The 19,147-nt window shown below is 37.6% G+C and overlaps 1 protein-coding gene across 1 annotated transcript; it reads right to left on the bottom strand.

Moving 5' to 3' along the window:
* Positions 1–212: 212 nt before the first annotated feature.
* ANXA1 (annexin A1) lies at positions 213–17,711 on the bottom strand. The gene is made up of 13 exons (XM_009285279.1): positions 17,671–17,711; positions 13,636–13,712; positions 11,325–11,418; positions 10,409–10,503; positions 9,102–9,215; positions 8,401–8,491; positions 7,311–7,390; positions 6,321–6,377; positions 4,853–4,946; positions 4,135–4,230; positions 3,012–3,070; positions 1,963–2,085; positions 213–587 (listed from the first exon to the last, which is right to left on the bottom strand). Exons 2-13 carry the CDS (start codon positions 13,699–13,701, stop codon positions 528–530), a joined length of 1,029 nt encoding a protein of 342 aa, XP_009283554.1. The 5' UTR covers positions 13,702–13,712; positions 17,671–17,711; the 3' UTR covers positions 213–527.
* Between the last annotated feature and the right edge of the window lie 1,436 nt (positions 17,712–19,147).

Raw genomic sequence — 19,147 nt, 5'->3', positions numbered from 1 at the left:
ATCTCTAGTTATTTTTTTTATATCAGGCTTACATAAACCCTAACTGAAGTGAAATCGAAAGGTATAGGCTCAGCTATATACTGTGTGATGTTGCTACATTCTTTTTTGATTATTTAAATTATTTACTGATTTTTCTCTCATGCACTGTACACAGACAACTTGAAATTAAGTGCAGAAAAGCAACAAAGGACATACAACGTTCCACATGGGTTAATTTTATTTTTAAAAGTTTATTTGCTTTGCATAGATGAAAACTTTATCTTTTTCATGATTAATCAAGCAAATAGAAACTTTTTGGCCATTCTTTGACTTTAGATAAATAATGACAACAAGAGATATTAATGCCATTCAGAATAAAGATACTGAAAAAATACATTCCAGGTTACAGGTTTTTGACATAATACATATGGACTAAGTACCATTCCAGAGAAACCTCACTGTGTAAAGCCTGTATTTTTTATAGACAGCTGAGGCAAATATAAAGACCTTCAGCAACAGGGCTTGAGTGCATTGCAGGAACATGAAACTTAGTTGTCACTTCCACATAAAGCCACCAGGATATTTTCATAATCCCCTTTGAGTTCATCCTGTCAATTTAAGTACAAAAAACCACAGTTGTTAAGATAATGGTCTCAAGTGAAATAAATTTCAGTAAACATTCAATATACATGTACCAAACACCAATCCTTCACCTAAATAAATTAATTACTTGATAACATATATGTTCTAGCCACAGACTGAGTTTGAACTGAGTACCCTCACTGAAGTCATTCGTATGACCTAGAAATAAACACATGCATTTCCAGAGTGGAGCAGAGGTAGACAAGGCCAATAAAAATCCTGGGAGGTCTCATGGCATAAATAAAGAAGCACAGAAGATTTCTATCTGCCCAGGAGCTTAAGATTTTCTTCTCTAGATAAAGTGAAAATGCTTTCCTTGACCCGTGATGTCCAATGTTCATTAATATTAAAACACTATACACATTGTAACTAGGATTATCTCAAACACAGGCTGATAGTACAGTGATATTCGATTCACCATAGGATTGCTTATTCAGCTTGGAAAAAATGGATAATATGCATTAAGTATGCACTGTAATTATTACATGCTATGTTTTCTCAAATTTGAATCTACTTTGCAGAGACTTATGAATTGTTTAGTGTAACCAAGCTATGCCTCAAGCCATTTGGATGCAATCATCACTTTGGAACATGATGGGGTCATGTAATTACGTACTAAATTACAGATCACACACAGCCATGATGGAAGAATAAAAGTGATCTTTGGCACCTAACTGAAAAAGTAGCAGACACCATCAAGACATCTTGATACATGTAGGGAATATGTTTCTACTCCAAACAAGACTTCATTTTTTAGTGTTGTCTACTAGTCTCCACAAAGCTGCTTTGCAAGTTTAGCTTCTTCAAGTTCCTCACTGGTTTAAATTTTCTGGAAAATACATTGGGTCATCTGTCCCCTTTAAGAAGATACTTTTACTTAAGTCACCTGGAAAGCAGGCCAAATAAATGTCAAGTTAACAAGGTATTTGCAGGAGCACCTCAAATGTTAAAAACTAATAGCCGGTTGCATCAAATATCTCCCATAGAGCTGTCAGTGCAATCGTCTCCACTCTTCTGCCAATGTACCTTATGTCTGCCCAAGCACAGGAACTTGGGGATACTGTAGTAGTCATTCAACTCTTGGCTTCTACTGTAAGATGATATTCTGAGACATGTACCACTACTAGCAAATGGCTATAGCTCTCGTGGCAAAAACGTTGCCCCAGAAAATTAATTAGTTCTACAAGCATGTGGATCACTGACAACATGAGTAACCCAGCTACAATGAGTTACTCAGGATGAACCGGTGACTGAGGAGCAGAAGAGTTAACAAACCCTTACTGAACTTCCAAAATCATTCAGTTGTTTTGCATTTCATATGTCACCTGAGAGAAAACCTACCATAATGGCTTGGCGGAGAGAGATGCCATACAGACTCTTGTAATAGCCTTTGATCTCATTCATATCCACTTCATGGCGTGAAACCATGATTCTGATGAGCTCTTTGTGCCGTGTCCCAAAGCCCTGTTAAAAGAAAAGAAAGAAAAAAAAAGAAAAAAGAAAAAAGGAAAAAAGAAAAAAGAAAAAAGAAAAAAGAAAAAAGAAAAATAAAAGAGGCTACTTATGTCATTGCAAGATCTTAAATCAAAGTTCTGTGTGTTAATCTATCAGACTTCTTTGTGGGTGTACAAAGCCCACATCCTACTCCTTTAACATCTCTCATGAGGGGGTCCTGTCATAGCGCACTTCTGTTCCCTATGAGGACAATTCACTTCTGACAGGTTACCTCCACCCCTGGATTTCCTTTTTACACATTTCTTTTAGCTGTTTTCTAAAAAGATGCATGTCCTTTACCATGCTTGCTAGACACCAGAGACAACCTAGACTTCACTGCCTTTTTTTATTACTTTTTTTTAAGAGTGCAATGAACTGTATTTTCATAACGATTTGCTCAATTTTTCACATACTGCTCCTAACCAAGTCACAGGAGTTATGAAAATACCTGCATACTAGACTGTTTCAGGATCTCCAGCTGCCTCCCTCAACTCTGGTTCCAAATTTGCCAGGACCATGGATGTCTTGTCAAAGATTAGGCTTCTGCAAGGTGCTTGTCCGGATCTGTAATTGTTTTCCTACTTACTTTTCACTAATATTGTGGTTTCATAATTAAGAAAAGTTCCAGTTAGCTTTCTGTCACTGTCTAGAATAAAAGATATATGTGTGGATGGACAGATGCCTTCCTGAACTCACTGTAGCAAACAGACAGCTCCTACTATGGAAAGACACTCAGAAGTTTCAAAGGAAAGAACAGGAGAGAGGGAAATGCACTGAATTTCCTTCTGCAGTCCTTTTTTATCACACAAAGGGCTTAGAGAACTCTAGCTAGCTTTTTATTTTTCAGCTTACAAAGCACCCCATGCTTACAAAGAGAAGTTCGTTCTTTAGGTTACCTTCATTGCCAAGTGGAGTTTTTCAGCAAAGAAAGCTGGCTTGCTTGTGGCACACTTCACTGTAATGAAACAATGAGACAAGGTCACATCTGTTATACATGTAACAAGTAACAAAAGGCAAAAGTTTGGAAAGAAAACACTTTAAAAGCAGTCTCAGTGTTCCTACCAGCATATCCTATTTATCTACTTCTTTGTTACCTGTCTTCAAAATATGGGAGAAGTAGCAGTTCCTTTCTTCTGTCTATTCAGAAAGCAATTCAGTCAGGGGAGAACAGTTACAAGACTGCATTCACTAGTTTACTGCCACAAAATTAAGAAAGATGTTGCAGTTCCCAAGAAAAATGTGAAAGCATTTGTGTCTTCTACAGCAGAGCTGGAGATTATGAGCTGATGCTTTGTAAACCAAGTTATACTAAGTACTTGCCCTCCACTTCTGATATTAAGAGGGATCTGATGGGTGTCATTCTTTTATCCAAAGTATGCTTGACTGTGATACAAAAGCTGAGAACAAGATGGGTGTCTGGCTTCTGATTCCATCCCTGGTCCACTGATAGTGATTTAAGTGAGTCACTGCCTCACCTTATTGTTCATGAGGAGCAGTAATGTTAGGGGTGTTAAAATACACCTTTATAAAAAACCTTGTAAGAATATTTTTTTGAACAAAACTGCAGAAGGAAATTTGTTATATTTTTAATAATCATATATTATAAATGTCTCTGAAAAACAAAATTTAGAGAAGAGTGGGTTTGGGTTTGGTTTTTTGAAGACAGGTTCAAAACTATTGGATTTTTATACATATTGTGCCTGTTCTGACAGCTCTTTTTGGCATATTGACTTCCTGTAAAGATCTTCCTATGTTGATGACACATCTGTTCTCCTTAAAAGACCTTTCTACATATCAGGAGAGGTATTTCTACTCATTCATCAACTTTAACTGACCTTAAATAATTCAATTAAATCACTATGTTTGGACTATATTTTCCAAAGTTTTATTTAGCAAGTTTCTCAATGAAGCAGGGTAAGCCCGGAATGGCTTTCCATCAGAGTAAGTATGACAGAAGTAAAAAGTAGGTTTTCATATGGTCAGTATATATACTAGGTTACAATATGCAGAACCACTTACCAAGGGCAGTCAGGCAGTTCTCAATATCACCTTTCAGCTCCAAATCTAGTACCTTGTTCATGTCATGCTTGCTGTATTTGGTGTACTTCTGAAAGACTAAATAAGGGAATAAAACTCAGTGAATAGTGATGAAAAGACAGAATTCTCCCTGCACCGCCCCTGCCTTATTCTGCTCTCACTGCTGCAGCAGGGCACACAGATGACTGATTGTAGGCCATCTTTCTCATTTTCTTCAGCCAGCACTGTGTAAAGAGCAGTGTTACTGCATGGACTAGTAGATTCAGTATAAGGAATGGGACTTTGTTAGGATGGTAGGGTTCATGTTCCCATTGGTAGGGATAGAGGTGGTCCAGTGACTCCACTGGAGCCTGTGACACTAGGTGATATCCCTCTAACCAGGGCAAACTGGCTGAGGAGCAAGACCATGTTGGGGAGCAATCAGAACCCCTGCCACACTGATTCCTTGGCCTTGTCATCACTAGCCATGTGAGACTTCATGGTAACAGTTTTGTTAACAACCTAAATGGTATTGCTGATCAGTAATATGGAAAGAACAGCCAAGCTGCCAACTGCACCCTTAGTCAGAAAGCATGTGTCCAATTACAAAGACCTTTGTAGCAGTCAGAGTGGTCTTGATAATCTGTATCTTCTCTGAGTTCATGAGCAGGCCATGTTCAAAATACAATTCCTGTGAAGCGCAAAGTTTCATCCAACCTACCCCTTCGGAGATGTGGATAGCTTCTTGCAGTAAGAACAGTAACAAACACATTAATGTCTGTTCCTTTCCTTTTCTCTCCTGCTTCATACAAGGCCTGTCATAAAGAAAAGAAAGTAGTAAAGTTAACATCAGTATAGTAAAACCCAAACAGAAATACTGCACTTCTGAGGCTACCAGCCAAAGGTAGGCCATTGCTTGTCAGTAATGAACTCTAGCCCTTGACACAATCCATAACAAAACTCTACACAACCTCAAACTCTAGCTCTATCAAATAATACTTCATACTTCACTTATGTCATAATAGTACCTAGAGAACACTATGCAGCTACAAAACATATTTTCAGATATTTTACGACCACCATCTAGCTCTCCTGGGTATATTGCATTCTTGAATTAAGGTATTTTTCATATATCATGATATTCTTACAGTCTGCATGGGAGTTAGGACTGGGAAGCTTTCTCCAGACAAACAAAATTATCTCTGATATTAACTGGACAAATGTGAAGGAGCAGCCTATGCACCAAGTACTCCTTGTCTTTGCAGGAGTGACTTTAATGGAAAGTAAGAACCAAATCAGTCTCCTTCATTTTTTTCACCTCCTCAAACCTCTCTAGAATAATTAAAGACCTCCACACAGCAGCAAAGAAGATTTAACAACACTCCCTCTGCACCAAGAGAAATAGTATTGAACTTTTGAGCTTAGACAGAGTATTAATTTACTGATCTTTCATACATAGGTCTGACGACAAAACTAAACTCCTTATGTAGTAGGAATAAAAGCAGTATTGCTCAATGGCCTCTTCTTGGTTGGATTTTTAAAAAAAAACAGTTTAAAGTCAATCTACATTTAAATTGTAACAGTGATATAAGATTTTACAGGTGAAAACTCAGGAAAGACTGCTAAGATTTACCAAGATTTTAACAAAAATAGTCACACTAATGGTGGAAGAAATAAGGGAAAGACCAGTTGCTTATTTTAGAATTATTCAGAAAATGACTGTGAGGTTTACCCAATAATCTTGAAAGGTTCATCACTGTAACGCAATAGCTATAGCTAAGACACTGCAGAGTTCACACTGGTCAAGGTATGGTAGCTGGTTCTGCACATACTTGAGCACACCCTTGTCCCTCAATTCAAGAACTGTGTTACAAACAGAAGGAAGACTGTGTCTAATTTCTCCAATTGTTGACCTCTACTTCAAATGCTCTGCATGCTTTACATGAACTAGAAGAGGTCTTTCAGAAATGTTTCTGAAGCTAGATATTAGGGTGAAGATTTAATTTCCTTCAGATAGTGAAGCTTACATGAACTTTATAAAATAGTATCCCCTCAGAAAAGATTTCTACATAACATATACATCTCTGTTAGGTCTGCAATGCACAAGATTCAGGTAGAATATTCGCAGCCAGAGTTTGTAATCTCAAGTCAGACGAAGAAGCTCTGCAGAGTGCCAAGTATGATCTTACCCTGGCATCACTGTCAGCAAGCTCATCATTCACATGAGAATCTTCACATCGGTCAGCCTACATAAATAAATAAATGAAATTTCACTGATACTCACAATCATTCAGTTCACCAAAACACAGCATTTTAGAGCTCTGCCCTACCATTCTCATACATAACTTAATATATAATTGCAGATAGATACAGTTATGCCAAACATTCTGTGAATAAAGCTGTTGTATTTGTTAATCAATCAGAGCTCACATTTCTAAGGTCATCAGCAACTTAGTTCTGAAGTCCTACATTAAAATCCACAGGAAGTATTGTTTCTTAATGTGAAGCTACAGGTCCCTGATAACCATTCAATAGACTCCTTTCAAGTTGGTTTGAAACCAAAAACTGAAAATCAAAATTATGCACACAGATGTATCAAAAAATAATCCCTCATGCATGTACAAGCTTCATATACATGTACTCAACAATCATGGAATCAAATATTTATGCATTTTAAAAGGGTCTTTTTATTGGGCAGCTCCAGTGTTTAAACTCATCTGCTTTTGAACATAAATTCACAAAACACTTTGTCCACTTGTTAGCTCCCTGCCCCTGTCCCATTATCTAACTACTAGAAACATATCTTAACAGCAAGCCAAAAGGTTTATTTCTCTAATTGTAAGCATTTCTTCTTTTTCTATTTCTAGTCAATTGACATGACATTATTCCTGTTGTTTTTTCAAGTGCTTACAGTTACCACAAAAAAAAAAGGTCTTAAAAGCGTAACTGATAAACAATAATAAACATCACTCTTTTTTAAAATGCGTTTGAGATAAAATCTCATTATAGCTTGTTTAAGAACAATTTCATATGGTCTAAGATATGTAAATAAAAATTAATGCAAGGAAATAAATATTACCTAAATACTTATTTATTGTACATCTTTCTCTAAAATAGTCTTGACAACATTATTTTTTTATTATGGGTAATGTCACTCAAAATGCTTAAGCACAGCATACCTTGGCTAGAGCAACCAAAGCCTTCTGAAAGTCTCCAGACGTGTCAGAGATAATGTCTTGTGTCAGATCTCTCTTCAGCACTGAAATGAAAAGGATTTGTAGCTTGTTTTAAAGTTAACAACTAGGTTGACTAGATGATCTTTAAGATCCCTTCCCACCCAAACCATTCTATGATTCTATGATTTTTCCAGCTTTTTCTTAATTTCCCACTTAAATATGCCCACTAGAAATGCAGTTTTCTTACTTTCTCTCATTTAGCTTCGAGACAAGGTAAATTTGTAACATGTCCTCTAATCCCTGAGACGTGCTGTGAAATTGGAGGCTAAACCCAAAATCCACTGAAAAAATTCTTCTCTGAGGTCTTGTGGGTGGCATTGTGTTGAGCTCTTGCTTGTGAAGTACAAAAAAAAGCTTGAAACTTTTTCTGAACCATTTATCTTTCATTCTTATTTCTGGTTGTTCTTATCACCACTGAACTCAATCACAAAACTCTTCCGAAAAATCAAACTATTAATTTGGGCTTCTAACTAAGACTATTTGAATGGAAATCTCTTGGGAAAGTTAGCCCGTAATCTCAGAAAAAATGATTTAATTAGACAACACTGATTGACCGCAATAAACTCTACATATATGAGAGATACCACATCACGTCTTAGTTATCTCTTCAAAGATTGTCCCCCTTTAGTTCACTGGTTGCTCCTACTGCTAATGTTATCTGTGTTGCTTACTCAATAAGCTTTTTTTTCAAGCCTAGTGAGATCTTAAGAGGTCAACCAAGGTTTAGTTACAAGAGTAGAAAAGCAGCTGGGTTTTGCTTGCAGCCTAGAAAGCATCTAAATGCATGGCCCATTCCATGAGACATCTGCAATTCTGGTGGTGATGATGTGCCTTTTTCTTCTGTATTGGGATCTACGTAGGTCAGAAAAAGTCAGTATGACCTCCCTCCCCTGTAACTCTTTCAATCTTATGTGGAACTTCACTTGCCTCCTACAATGTCATTTCAGCTTCTCATATTGAAAAGTGGGGCTGTGACTGTAATGTGTCTGCTATAGAGTAATACCATTAATATTTCTTTCTTGCTCTGAATTACCTTCTTTGTAGTATTTGTTGGCTTCTCTGATCTCTCTGTTGTTTCTTGAGGCCAGAATCTCAATTAAGGTATCTTCATCAGTTCCAAGCCCCTGATAAAAATGGTTGAATTTTTAGAAATGTTATTTGATACAACAAACTTAAAATTTAGAAGACCAGAAATAAGATGAAAATAATGGACTTGGCTTTGAAGGCCCCATGTGGAACAAGAAAGAAAAATGAAGAACATTGTGCTTCCAAAGAATTTTGTTATTTCAGCTCTTTTGGAATGAATTTTTTATCATATTTAATATCACTGGTACCCAAAAGAAGCACTAAAGGGACCAAGCAGTGCACATAAAAGATAGGAATGTAAAATTTATGAAGAAAAATACCCCCTTCTCTTTTTGTTTTCTCTTACAGAAACATGTATGTAAACACTATGACTTTCTACCACTACGTCAGCAACCAGTTTCCAGAAGGCAGAGAGTTCATTCCCACAAAAGAATACCGTTTGCAGCCAATCTCCTCCAACCCTGAAATTTAGTGGAGATTGCTGGGTCTTGTTCTCAGAACCTCTATTACCAGTATATATTTATTTACAAAATGGGGTTAAAATTAAGACAATACACAAGCTTTAAAATCCACGTCCAGTGTCACTTATAGGCCCTGATAATTATTTATGCTCTTTAGGAAAGTTTTTCTCAGAAGCTTTTGCGTTACCTTCATAGAGGCTCTTAATTCTTCAGCATCAAACTGAGCTGGAGTTTTGAGCAGAGCCACAACAACATCTTCCAAGTGGCTTTTCAGAACTTTTTTCAAGGCTTCTTCCAGACTCTGTGACAGGAAGAATAAGAAACACACTAAGCTAGTGAATGGTAAAAAGCTGCTCAGTCCAGAAATTAAGTCTGATCTCTGATGAATCTTAGTCTACATAATTCCTTTAGCTACTAGAAAGAATTATGAAGCCCTACTTGAAATTTTAATTTGTCACCTTTACGTTAATTGAAGTGTCAGGGTTTTTCAGTAAGTGTTCAGGAGTGTTTTCACACATTGCAGTTCAGCCATATTCACCCATTTACAGCATCAGAAGAAGACTCAAAATAGGCTGCTTGTTTTTTAAGAGAAGGTAATACTATCTTGCTGTTATGATTATGACTGAGTTACTTATCTGGATTACATTTTAATTCATCCATTTATTGCATAACGGATACAGAATTTGCTGTGGAAACTCTGTGGATATACTGTAATATCGCCTTACACAAAACTGCAAGTCCTGAAGTTAAGATTTGGTCTATATTCTAATTTGACCTAAATTTAAGTTTAAAAAAAAAAAATCTGATTTATTCTGCCTCCTATCCAGAAATGCTCAGTAGTCTATTTTGTTATATTAAAAGCTACAGCCCTGTTCTCCACCAAGTATGTGTCAAGGCTGTGGCTGTAAGAGTAAGAAGGTCAACCTGCTTTGTCAGGATACCTAAGCCAACGAGATTATTTCAGAAGCAAGCAGTATGTCCATAGTTAGTTCTGTTCTGCTTTTGGTGTGCCAGGAACCAGGGTAACTAATAATCTAAGTTATATTTTAATTTAGGTCCTTAAAAAATATAATTGCAAGGCTAAAGCTTCCTCTGAGGGGGGAGAGGGCTGTGAAAACCACAGGTGATGTTTCCTGAACAGAAACAGGAAATCTAGGCTAAAATGAGATATTAGACTTATTTTCTAAGTTGGCCCTTAAAAGTTATACTTACAGTTACAAAGCAAAAAAAAGTTGGAAAGTCAGAACTTCAAAATTTGTCTTTTTATTTCAAAATTTTTCTTTTTATTTCAAATTAATGGCCACCATATTACAAGGCTCAGCACTGGCCATATAGTTGCAGGTTATTATCATTCTGTCATGGTTTTCACAAACTACAGAAGGCAGAAGACTGTAACTTTCTGTTCTATGAAGCTAAAGCTATATGTACGATCTGAGTCAGGAGCAACATTGATATTCTGGGTGTAGATTTAAGCTTGGCTTGAATATATTTTACCTTTCCTTTAGCCTGCTGATAGGCAGCTTTGATCTGCTGACGCTGAGCATTTGTTCTTTTAGTCAAGATGTCAATGATGGTGGCTTCATCCACACCTATGAGACACCAAACAACAATATGTCTAATGTATTGGAAATATTATAGTGGTCTCAAGTGCATCATTTAGCCAAATAATAATTTTTACATTTTGTTATTTGCTTTATGTCATATGTTGATTTCTTGACACACTGAAGTTTAACCAAAGGAAAAACTGTAATCGTCTACTGATTTACAATTAGTGATGCAGTGAAGAATCCCAATAAATAGATTCCCATAGAACACAGAAACCTATGTTTCTACAATTTCATATAGAAAGTCTTAAAGTGTTCTGAGTGCAGAACTTACATTACAGAATAACTAAAATACAAAAAAAAAAAAAAAAAAAAAAAAAAAGAATTAGATCGCATACTCATTTAATAACAGTAAATCAAATTGAAAAAGGTTTCAAAGTACAGGCAAAGTGCCAAATGTGAATTTCATTAAAAGAGAGAAGTGCAATAGAAGCATACACTATATTATCAGCATATTCACTGCCTCTTGCAGGGTTTTTATGGAAATCAAATCAAAAAGTATTAGTATGGTATGTTACAATATTTTTTGATTCTCTAGAAATTAAATTTTTACAAACCTTCCTTCAACATATTCAAGAACTTTAATGTAGTATTAAGGTCTGAAATTGTAATACAACATCAGGATATCAAAGAGTTGAGATTCTTTAGCAAGTGGCATAATTTAATGTATTGCCAAGCTTTTTAAAGCAGAGGCACCTCTCCCGCTTGCCATTGCCTCTCGCTCTGATATCTTATTCACAGTGCTATTCTCAAAATTTCCTAAGGAAAAGTCCAAATGTAGCAGGTTAAATATTTATTCCTCTTACCCTTTACAGTAATAGCTTTGTCCAAAGCAACAACATCAGCTGATGGATCGAAGTTAGGGTATGACTGTACTCCAGAGCCACCTTTTGAACTTTTCTGCACAGGGGAAAAATAAATAAATAAATAAATAAATAATTGCTCATTCCAAAGAATATTTTTGCAAAGAAGTGGTTTTAGATGACTAAATAAACCATGTATTTGGGATTGCCTATTACAGGACTATCAAGGAACGTACAGTTTTGTAACTACAGAGAACTAAACATGCTCAGTAATAGATATGCATTGGATCTATTTCTTTCACACCTCTTATATTAAACAGAAAGTATTTCATATGTTGTTTTAGGAACCTGAAGACCTATTTCCCAGGGTAAGTTGGATTCCACAGGAAAATACTTCTTAACTGTCACATTAGGCAATTATGTCCAAATTTTAAAGGCTCTAAAACCACAATTAAATCCTACAGGCACTGCCAGTAAAGTGCTGCTAATTTCCTTGCTCATCTTATGCAAATTGACTGTGCATCACATTAAGTGACTTCTCAGCTGACTCATATCTAAGGCTACAAGGACTTCTTGCATGCAAGATCTTGGAGAAGAGTTCAAGTCTAATCCTACAAGGAAGTGGAGAACTGTTACTCAACTTCTTTGAAACTTGAGACATACACCACACTTTCTTCACAGGCATTATCTACTGGCTGCCTTGGTGAATCCACTCCTATACAGGCATTCCCTAGACAATGTCTAAAGTGCTCTGGGAATAGCTAGGGATGACGAATTCTGCTACGTGACAGGTTATGCAGCTTGTCCTAAGTCAGCAACGTGACAAATCAAGTTACTGGTAGGGCCTATAACCCAACAGCACTACCTAACTGATGCCATACTCATTACCATCTTTTACAGAAGCTATAAAATGCCCCAAGATTCTTGGATAAAATATTTGTATAAAATTCCCCTTGGTATGATATATGGTGAGATTTTTTTATTTAAAAAAACCCCAGTAGTTTAGCTACACTTTTTCAGAATGACCTATACTCTTTGTCCTGTTTCAACAACTCACTATTTTATTTTTTTTTAATCCTTTGCCACTAAAGTTAAATAGCACAAGACAAATGGCAAGGTCTTATGGATACATGCTTTACGTACAGCATTCTGTATTGAATTTTGTACACTTCTAAGGTCTGATAATTAAATATTCAACTCCATACACAATTATATCACTAGAAGTTGTATGAGAGCAGGGGGACTGCATACTTAAAGCACTGTCTTGCCCACTTTTGAAAAAATCACTGCGACTTTTGTGATAAGCCAACAGAGGAATGGGACTGGTTTGCTGCCTGTTTCCCAGGCACGCGAGGTTAGTCTTTGTATACTGGTTCCCATGACAAACTTATCTACTAGCAGTAAAAAACTGTCTGTAACCAACACAACCAGAATGACTCAGGACCCTGGGAGTGCAAGGGGGATGGGATGGTGGAGCCAAAGGTTTATGCACAAAAAGTTGTGGAGTCAAAATTATAAAATCCGCAAAGGTCTAGAGTAGAAAACTTTATTTACTGAAATTTCCCTGCTATATTCAATTTTTTTCAATATGAAAATTCTTTCAGGATCTCCTGTGACTCCACAGTGTGCCACTTTACCTTTGCTGACAGTCATTTCAGTATCTTAATCAACTTTATTATCACAAAGACTCTCCACATCATCCTAGTGCAATAACTCTTGACTTCTCACCACCATAAGCCTCCTTTCTAATCAGTATCAGTACTGATCGTCTGAGGTGTTTTATTACGTACTGTGACTCTTTCCACTGTAAGCACGACATATGATACGAAAACGAGGACATCTACTAGTGACTTTAGTTCCTCCTTTACATTCCTGGGCTCCAACTCATGGCTTCCTGTACCTCAGCCTAAGAGTCCCTGTTTTTCTCATGTACGTCATCTGAACATGTTCTTGCACATTCACACACCTGTGCATCAGATTACTACTTTAAAGAGGATGACTTGGGTGCATTAGTGATTGGCCACTGGCAATTACAATTTCATTACAGTAACTAGTTCTGTCTAGGCATTGATAACTAGACTGATACATGCAAATAAAAGTAATTTTTCATCTGATAGCAGACTTACTAGGTTATTAGATTATATTAGATTATACGCTGCAATAAAATTGGGTTCCAGTTCTAATCAGCTGGAGTTTTGCCATTGGTTTTCCTCCCTTTGAGTATATGAAAGAAATTTGGTGGCCTATGCCTTTAGATCACTTCTAAAAGTACTTGAAAATAAGCACGATGCTCTCAAAAGGTGATAACACTTACAATACATTCCTGCTCCTGATTTTCCATGAACCATGCCTGTTTCAGAAATTCTGATACCATAGCCATGTTGACAGTTTCTGGGAAGAGATGCATCAAGTTACAAACCATTTTTCATCAAGTTACAAACCATTTTTCATCATTTTCAGCACCAGTGCAATTCAGTTTCCCACTCTCAAAATCCTTTCTCTTGAACTATGATATGCAGGGGTTATTTTCTCAAGCAGTAATTGGCCTGTGCTATTGGAAGCAGGTAACTTTTGTTATGTTTGGCAGGTGATGCCATGCTCCACAGTTGCTTGCTCACCCCTACACCCTTAGCTACTTGGAGAAGTTTTAGATTAGAAATAGAACAGTAAACTAATTGGACTGTTTGCTTATTTACTATGGCAATACCTAAGCATTAGCATTGACTTACAAAGGGAAGTTACCAGAAACAATCTAAAGTCTGTCTTTCCCCATTAGTTAAGGTATCAGCTATGCCCATTTAGCTCACCAAATGTTTGATTCTGTTCCAATTCAGTGCTAAACAAGTATTCTTGTCTGATCATTTACTGAGGCTGGAGCTCTTGTGTGTTATCTTAAGACAAAAGAGATTACCTTGTTAAATATATTTTCATGTAATTTCTTTGACCAGCCCCTTCCTAAGGAAGACGAGTAAAATCAGACAGTTTCACCTATGCTGTTTCTTATTTCTTACATATTCCCTCCAATTTCTACAAAAGAATAGAGCATTACCCATTTAAGAAGGGAAAAAAAGTAATTTTTGCTTTTTACCACTCAAAATGAAAATCAGTCCAGCTTTTCCATAAGATACCATGCAGAAGGGGAAAAAAGACCAATGGTGATGTGATTTGACATTGAGCACCCAAAAATAATGAATAGGTTGCTTCATAACAACTTTGGTGTGAGGAATATTCTGTTTGCTAATAGAAACAGTGAGGGAACAAAGAAAGGAAATTAATGTTTTATCAAATAAAGTATTTTTGGTGTGGTCAAAATAGATTTTTTTTTTCTCCCCTAAAACACACTTCCATAGCAAACTCTAGGGAAGGCTTGGTTTTAAAGCATACATATAAACAATAAACTAAAGATAATGTTGCTGGGTAAACTGGAGTGTCTTTGAATCTAGTGTGAAGAGACAAGGTGCTATTCATGGTGTTGGGGTACAGATTATATAATGTTGATCATATACACAAGTATAAAAAATGACATTGCTTATGCTGCACACTTGCCTTACTTATGCCCTGTGTCCCATAGGACGGGCAAAAAGCAGTCATTTAAAGCGACACACCTTAGGACCAAGCAGTGGAGCTGCAGCCCAGCTGCTTCTTTCCCTCACAGCAAAACTGTAAAATTTACTTCCACGTTCAGCTGCCAAAAAAGCAGAAGCTACCTCCCATGGCCCTCCTCCAGCCCTCCAGCCCAGCTCCACCCTTCCTTCCCCTCTCCAGGGCAGGAGCAACCTACACTCCCTCTTCCTCAGAAAACTCTTGCTTTTGTGCCCTTCCCTCAGCCCTGAGGGCACAAAATTCAGCTCTTCCTGTGCTGCTAGAAAAACTGAAACTGACTCCGAAACTGTATTTATATGTTATTTAGAGTAGGTCTCGTCTGGGTGAATAATGGTCAGAATACTGTGTAAGTTGAAAGGATCAATTTTGATGCACGTGTCGTTTATTGAAGATCAGAAAAGTATACTTAGGTTGCTATTAAAAACAGTATTTTATCAAGCTGTTATAGTCACTCCTGTACCCTTCTTGTATTGACAGAAGTATATGAGGCAGATGAAGTGCTATAGTATCTAAAGTTCTGCTGCATTTTATAACAGCACACATAAAGGCCGCATGCAGCAGGATGAAAACATTTTAAAGTCTCCATACCAGGTGCACTGAGTCACCAACAGTGACATGTACAGATAAGTTTGTCGACTAATAAATTCACAGAGTGTATAATCATTTAAAACTAAGAAACAAGATTCAGTCTCACAGCACCAGATCTGAGAAGAGGTGGGACCAAAACTGCGTTTTGGTTGATAGAGTAACACTTCTCAGGAATAAAGTTGGTAGAGCTGGCTCTAGGGAGAACTGCTAACGTCTCCATTTCTTCTGCCTGTCCCCACCCCACCCCTCACACCCAGCTCTAGAGGTTTTGCTGCTAGAGCAGAAGGCTGCTAACCTACACTAAATTGGGTTTATTAAGCCTCTATCTAAACCTTTATGTCTATCCTAATTTAAATTAGAGATACAGTAAAAGAATCCTGTGCCTTAAAAACTAAGTTTTTTTCCCCTCCTTTTTAAATAAAGACACTTTAGCATGCAGATCCATCTATTTCCATCTAGTAAACAAATAACATAATTTTAATAGAAGTCAAAGTAGGCAATGGCTCTTGAGAGGGGCTAAAGACCTTACTCTGCTTGAATTGGCTCAGAAAGTTAAGAAACCACCTTACATATAAAACTGTTTGCTTGCTTTACAAGAAACTATGGCTAATAAGAAAAAAGAAGACTGGAATCTAGGAAGACAGCCAGCCCTGTGACAGAGTAGAGGTCTTTCCCAATGCTTTGACTCACACCACTCTAAAATGCAAACAGCTCATGTAAATGATACCTAGATCCAGGAGGGATAAAGTCAGTCAAAATATTATTTGACTTTAGGATGAAAAGGATTGGAAGAACTGATGGCTTTCTGCCATATATTTTCCTTTACTTTTAGGCTCAGTACAAAGTCTATGAATAGGGATATGAAAAAATATATGTACCTACAAGTGGTGCAAACAGAAGGTACCATAGAAAAGTGTGACACTTCTTTCTGATTACTCCATACCAAATAATTATTTGAGAGTTATTCTGTTTAATAAAATATTGTCCCGGTCATGTGTCCCACTTCCCAAACTGGAATGTGTAGACATCCCATTTAAAAGGAAAAAGGAACAAGAACTTAAAATTTCTCAGTTTGAAAAATATTGTGATTTTTATGCATTTTATCATTCCCAATTAGAATGATCAACATTGCAACTGGAATGAAAAATCAGACGGACACCCAGACTGAAAGCCCTAACTGTTGCTTCACAAGAATTATTGCAATGTTGCTTTCTGTCTGGCTCCCATTCTCCAGAGGAAGCACCCTTGAATTGGACATATGCAAATTTTTAAAAGTTTTGAGAAAATACTCAATAGTTATTGAAAATATTTAGAGACACAAACTAGACTTTTACACTATAGTCTGTGTCAAACACCATTTCTCCATGCTTATTTAACCATATCATGAACCGTATCAGATATATCATCTCTGGTTAATGTCCAATGCTAGTTACCAGGATCTTGGTGTAAATTAAGGTCATTACACCCTATCAGAAAAACAGGCAGTAGATCTAACACAATAGTTTATTTTACAGTGGAAAGTCTACTGAATATGAATGAAAACATCAGAGAGGAAAACAATCTCATCCTTGGAAAATTCAGTGGAAAGTTTTAGCAGAACAAACCCCAGATGATACATTCCTTACTTATGTGGCTTTGCCTAAGTTCTTAGTCACAAAACCAGGGTTTTGCTCTTATGTTTCTAAAAGATTGCTTTGCCTCATTTTCATCACTTTCATGAGCAAAGACCCCTCTACAGTCCCAAAGCAGCAAACTGTTGAAGCAACAACAGCTGTTTCTTTTTTTTAAGTTTCCATACAAGTCACACTAGTTTTCCAGCAACTCCAGTTTTACTGCAGATTTCTACAGCAGCCTACTACAAAGTCAAAGCATAGAAGCATAGGAAACAGTCAACTCCAAATAAGTCTGCTTTTAATCTTTTAAGCTTTTTTTTTTCCAATTCCTTACATGCATTAAATAAAAGCAGTAATTGTCCAAGCCCTTCCATGCACATGAAACATTTCAAAACTGAAAGAATTTCTCCTGCCCACACCCATCTTTTCCCATGCCAGTAAATCCAACCCACAGAAAATTGCACCAGGTCACTTGACAAATCTAGTGTACAATTCTTAAAGTTTGTTGGACCTACAGAGAGTAGCAAAAAACTGCAAAAACCTACCTTCTTCCTCACAAATACTACTTGTCAGGGTGGCACAGTCAGCAGTAAGAGAGCAGAGGGCTCGCAATGCTTTTATAGCGCCGCGCAGGAGACCCCACCTAGCAACTACTGTGTTTGCACAGCCCCAGCAACCGGCTGCTCTTTGCAACAGCTAAATCTGGGTACTGTCCAAAACACAGAATTACACAAAAAAAGTCATTGCAAAACTATGTGCTGGAGAAAGCAGCAGCAGATTTCAGAAGGGAAAAAACAACGAATGAGCATGCATTGGTAGTTCTCCTCCCCTGCCATGGCCATATCCCTCACTGTAGTAAATTGCCATAAATCTTTCGGGATCGTAAGATTAAAATGTTAAAAAACTAAACTTGACTTACTCCCTTCACATTTTGACATGTCTGATACTACTTCAAAGTGAATACATTAAGATATATCTTTGCTCAGTGAAACTTTGAGAGAAAAAAGAGTGGAGAAGAGTCAATGCGGCTTCCACGTTTCACTGAGCTCTGGTGGCTGTTAATTCTGCTTCTTCTGCACCTGAGCATGTGGCAGAAATGGTCCAGGAATAAGACATGTCAAAACTTAATATCAATACCCTATATCTTTTTTTTTTTTTTTGAAAGAAAACACCTGGAAACTGGCAGGCTTAATAGAAGGGCAATAACTGGCACCTACATAATTAGAAAGAGGTTGAAACATTCAGATTAAACTCTGAAGTTCAAAGTGAGAGTGGTTTGCACAAGATGAGGGATTTCACCAGCCTGCTAGAAGTGGTTTTCTGCAAGCACTTCCTCACCAAGCCAGCCAAACACATTTTCCAGAGCACGTCCGGCATAGCACCACATGGCATATCACTAATGTCTCAGACTGGCCCGGAACGTGATGCTTAGTGAAGAAATACCACTTCCTGAACCAGAAGCATTTGCAACTAGCAGATTGGCCTCCCAGCTGGCTGTCGTCTTGCTTTCTGCTGACCTGGACCTGCTGCAACACACTGGTACCTCCAGAATGAGGAAGTATGGCTGATCTGCCTCTCATGAACATACATGAAATCCAGTCTGCCTTGAAACCCGAGTGTAGCAATTATTGAAATGAGGAGGAAGGGGAGCAGACTGCTGGAGAGCATTAGAAGGGACACTTGCAAATTCCTCAAATGTAGCACATCATTGCGTACACAATCCAGCATTGCTTATGTCTTCCTCTGTTTAAAATAGCTCTGTAGAAACTGTTGGGGCCCTAAACATGTCCCCCAACAGGGTTTGGTTGTGGGTGCTGGGGGTCAGCTCAGGATCAGCACAGCCAAGGGGGTCCCCATCCCACTGGGCCAAGGGAAGAGCCCCCAGTGTAGTGTTGTGGGAGGTGGTGGACAGGCCACCCCAGCTCTGGGACCTGCCTTCAGCTGCGGCCCCAGTGCTTGGTCCCTGCCTGAGCCACTGCCCTGCTGCCTTGCAGCCAGGCTGGGACTGGCTGTGGGACCTGG

The sequence above is a fragment of the Aptenodytes forsteri genome, unplaced genomic scaffold (genome assembly GCF_000699145.1).
Source record: "Aptenodytes forsteri isolate BGI_AS27 unplaced genomic scaffold, ASM69914v1 Scaffold151, whole genome shotgun sequence".
Classification (NCBI taxonomy): Eukaryota; Metazoa; Chordata; class Aves; order Sphenisciformes; family Spheniscidae; genus Aptenodytes; species Aptenodytes forsteri.
Note: the sequence above shows the minus strand (reverse complement) of the source record. Positions and strands in the feature narration are given on the sequence as shown.

What these genes read in the sequence shown, in the direction of transcription:
- ANXA1 (XM_009285279.1), bottom strand. Translation starts at nt 13,701, where the DNA reads ATGGCTATGGTATCAGAATTTCTGAAACAGGCATGGTTCATGGAAAAT. An exon ending in ATCAGGAGCAGGAATGTATT is followed by an intron (nt 11,419 to 13,635) that starts GTAAGTGTTATC and finishes TCCCCTGTGCAG; the next exon opens with AAAAGTTCAAAAGGTGGCTC. An exon ending in CTTTGGTTGCTCTAGCCAAG is followed by an intron (nt 6,378 to 7,310) that starts GTATGCTGTGCT and finishes TTATTTATGTAG; the next exon opens with GCTGACCGATGTGAAGATTC.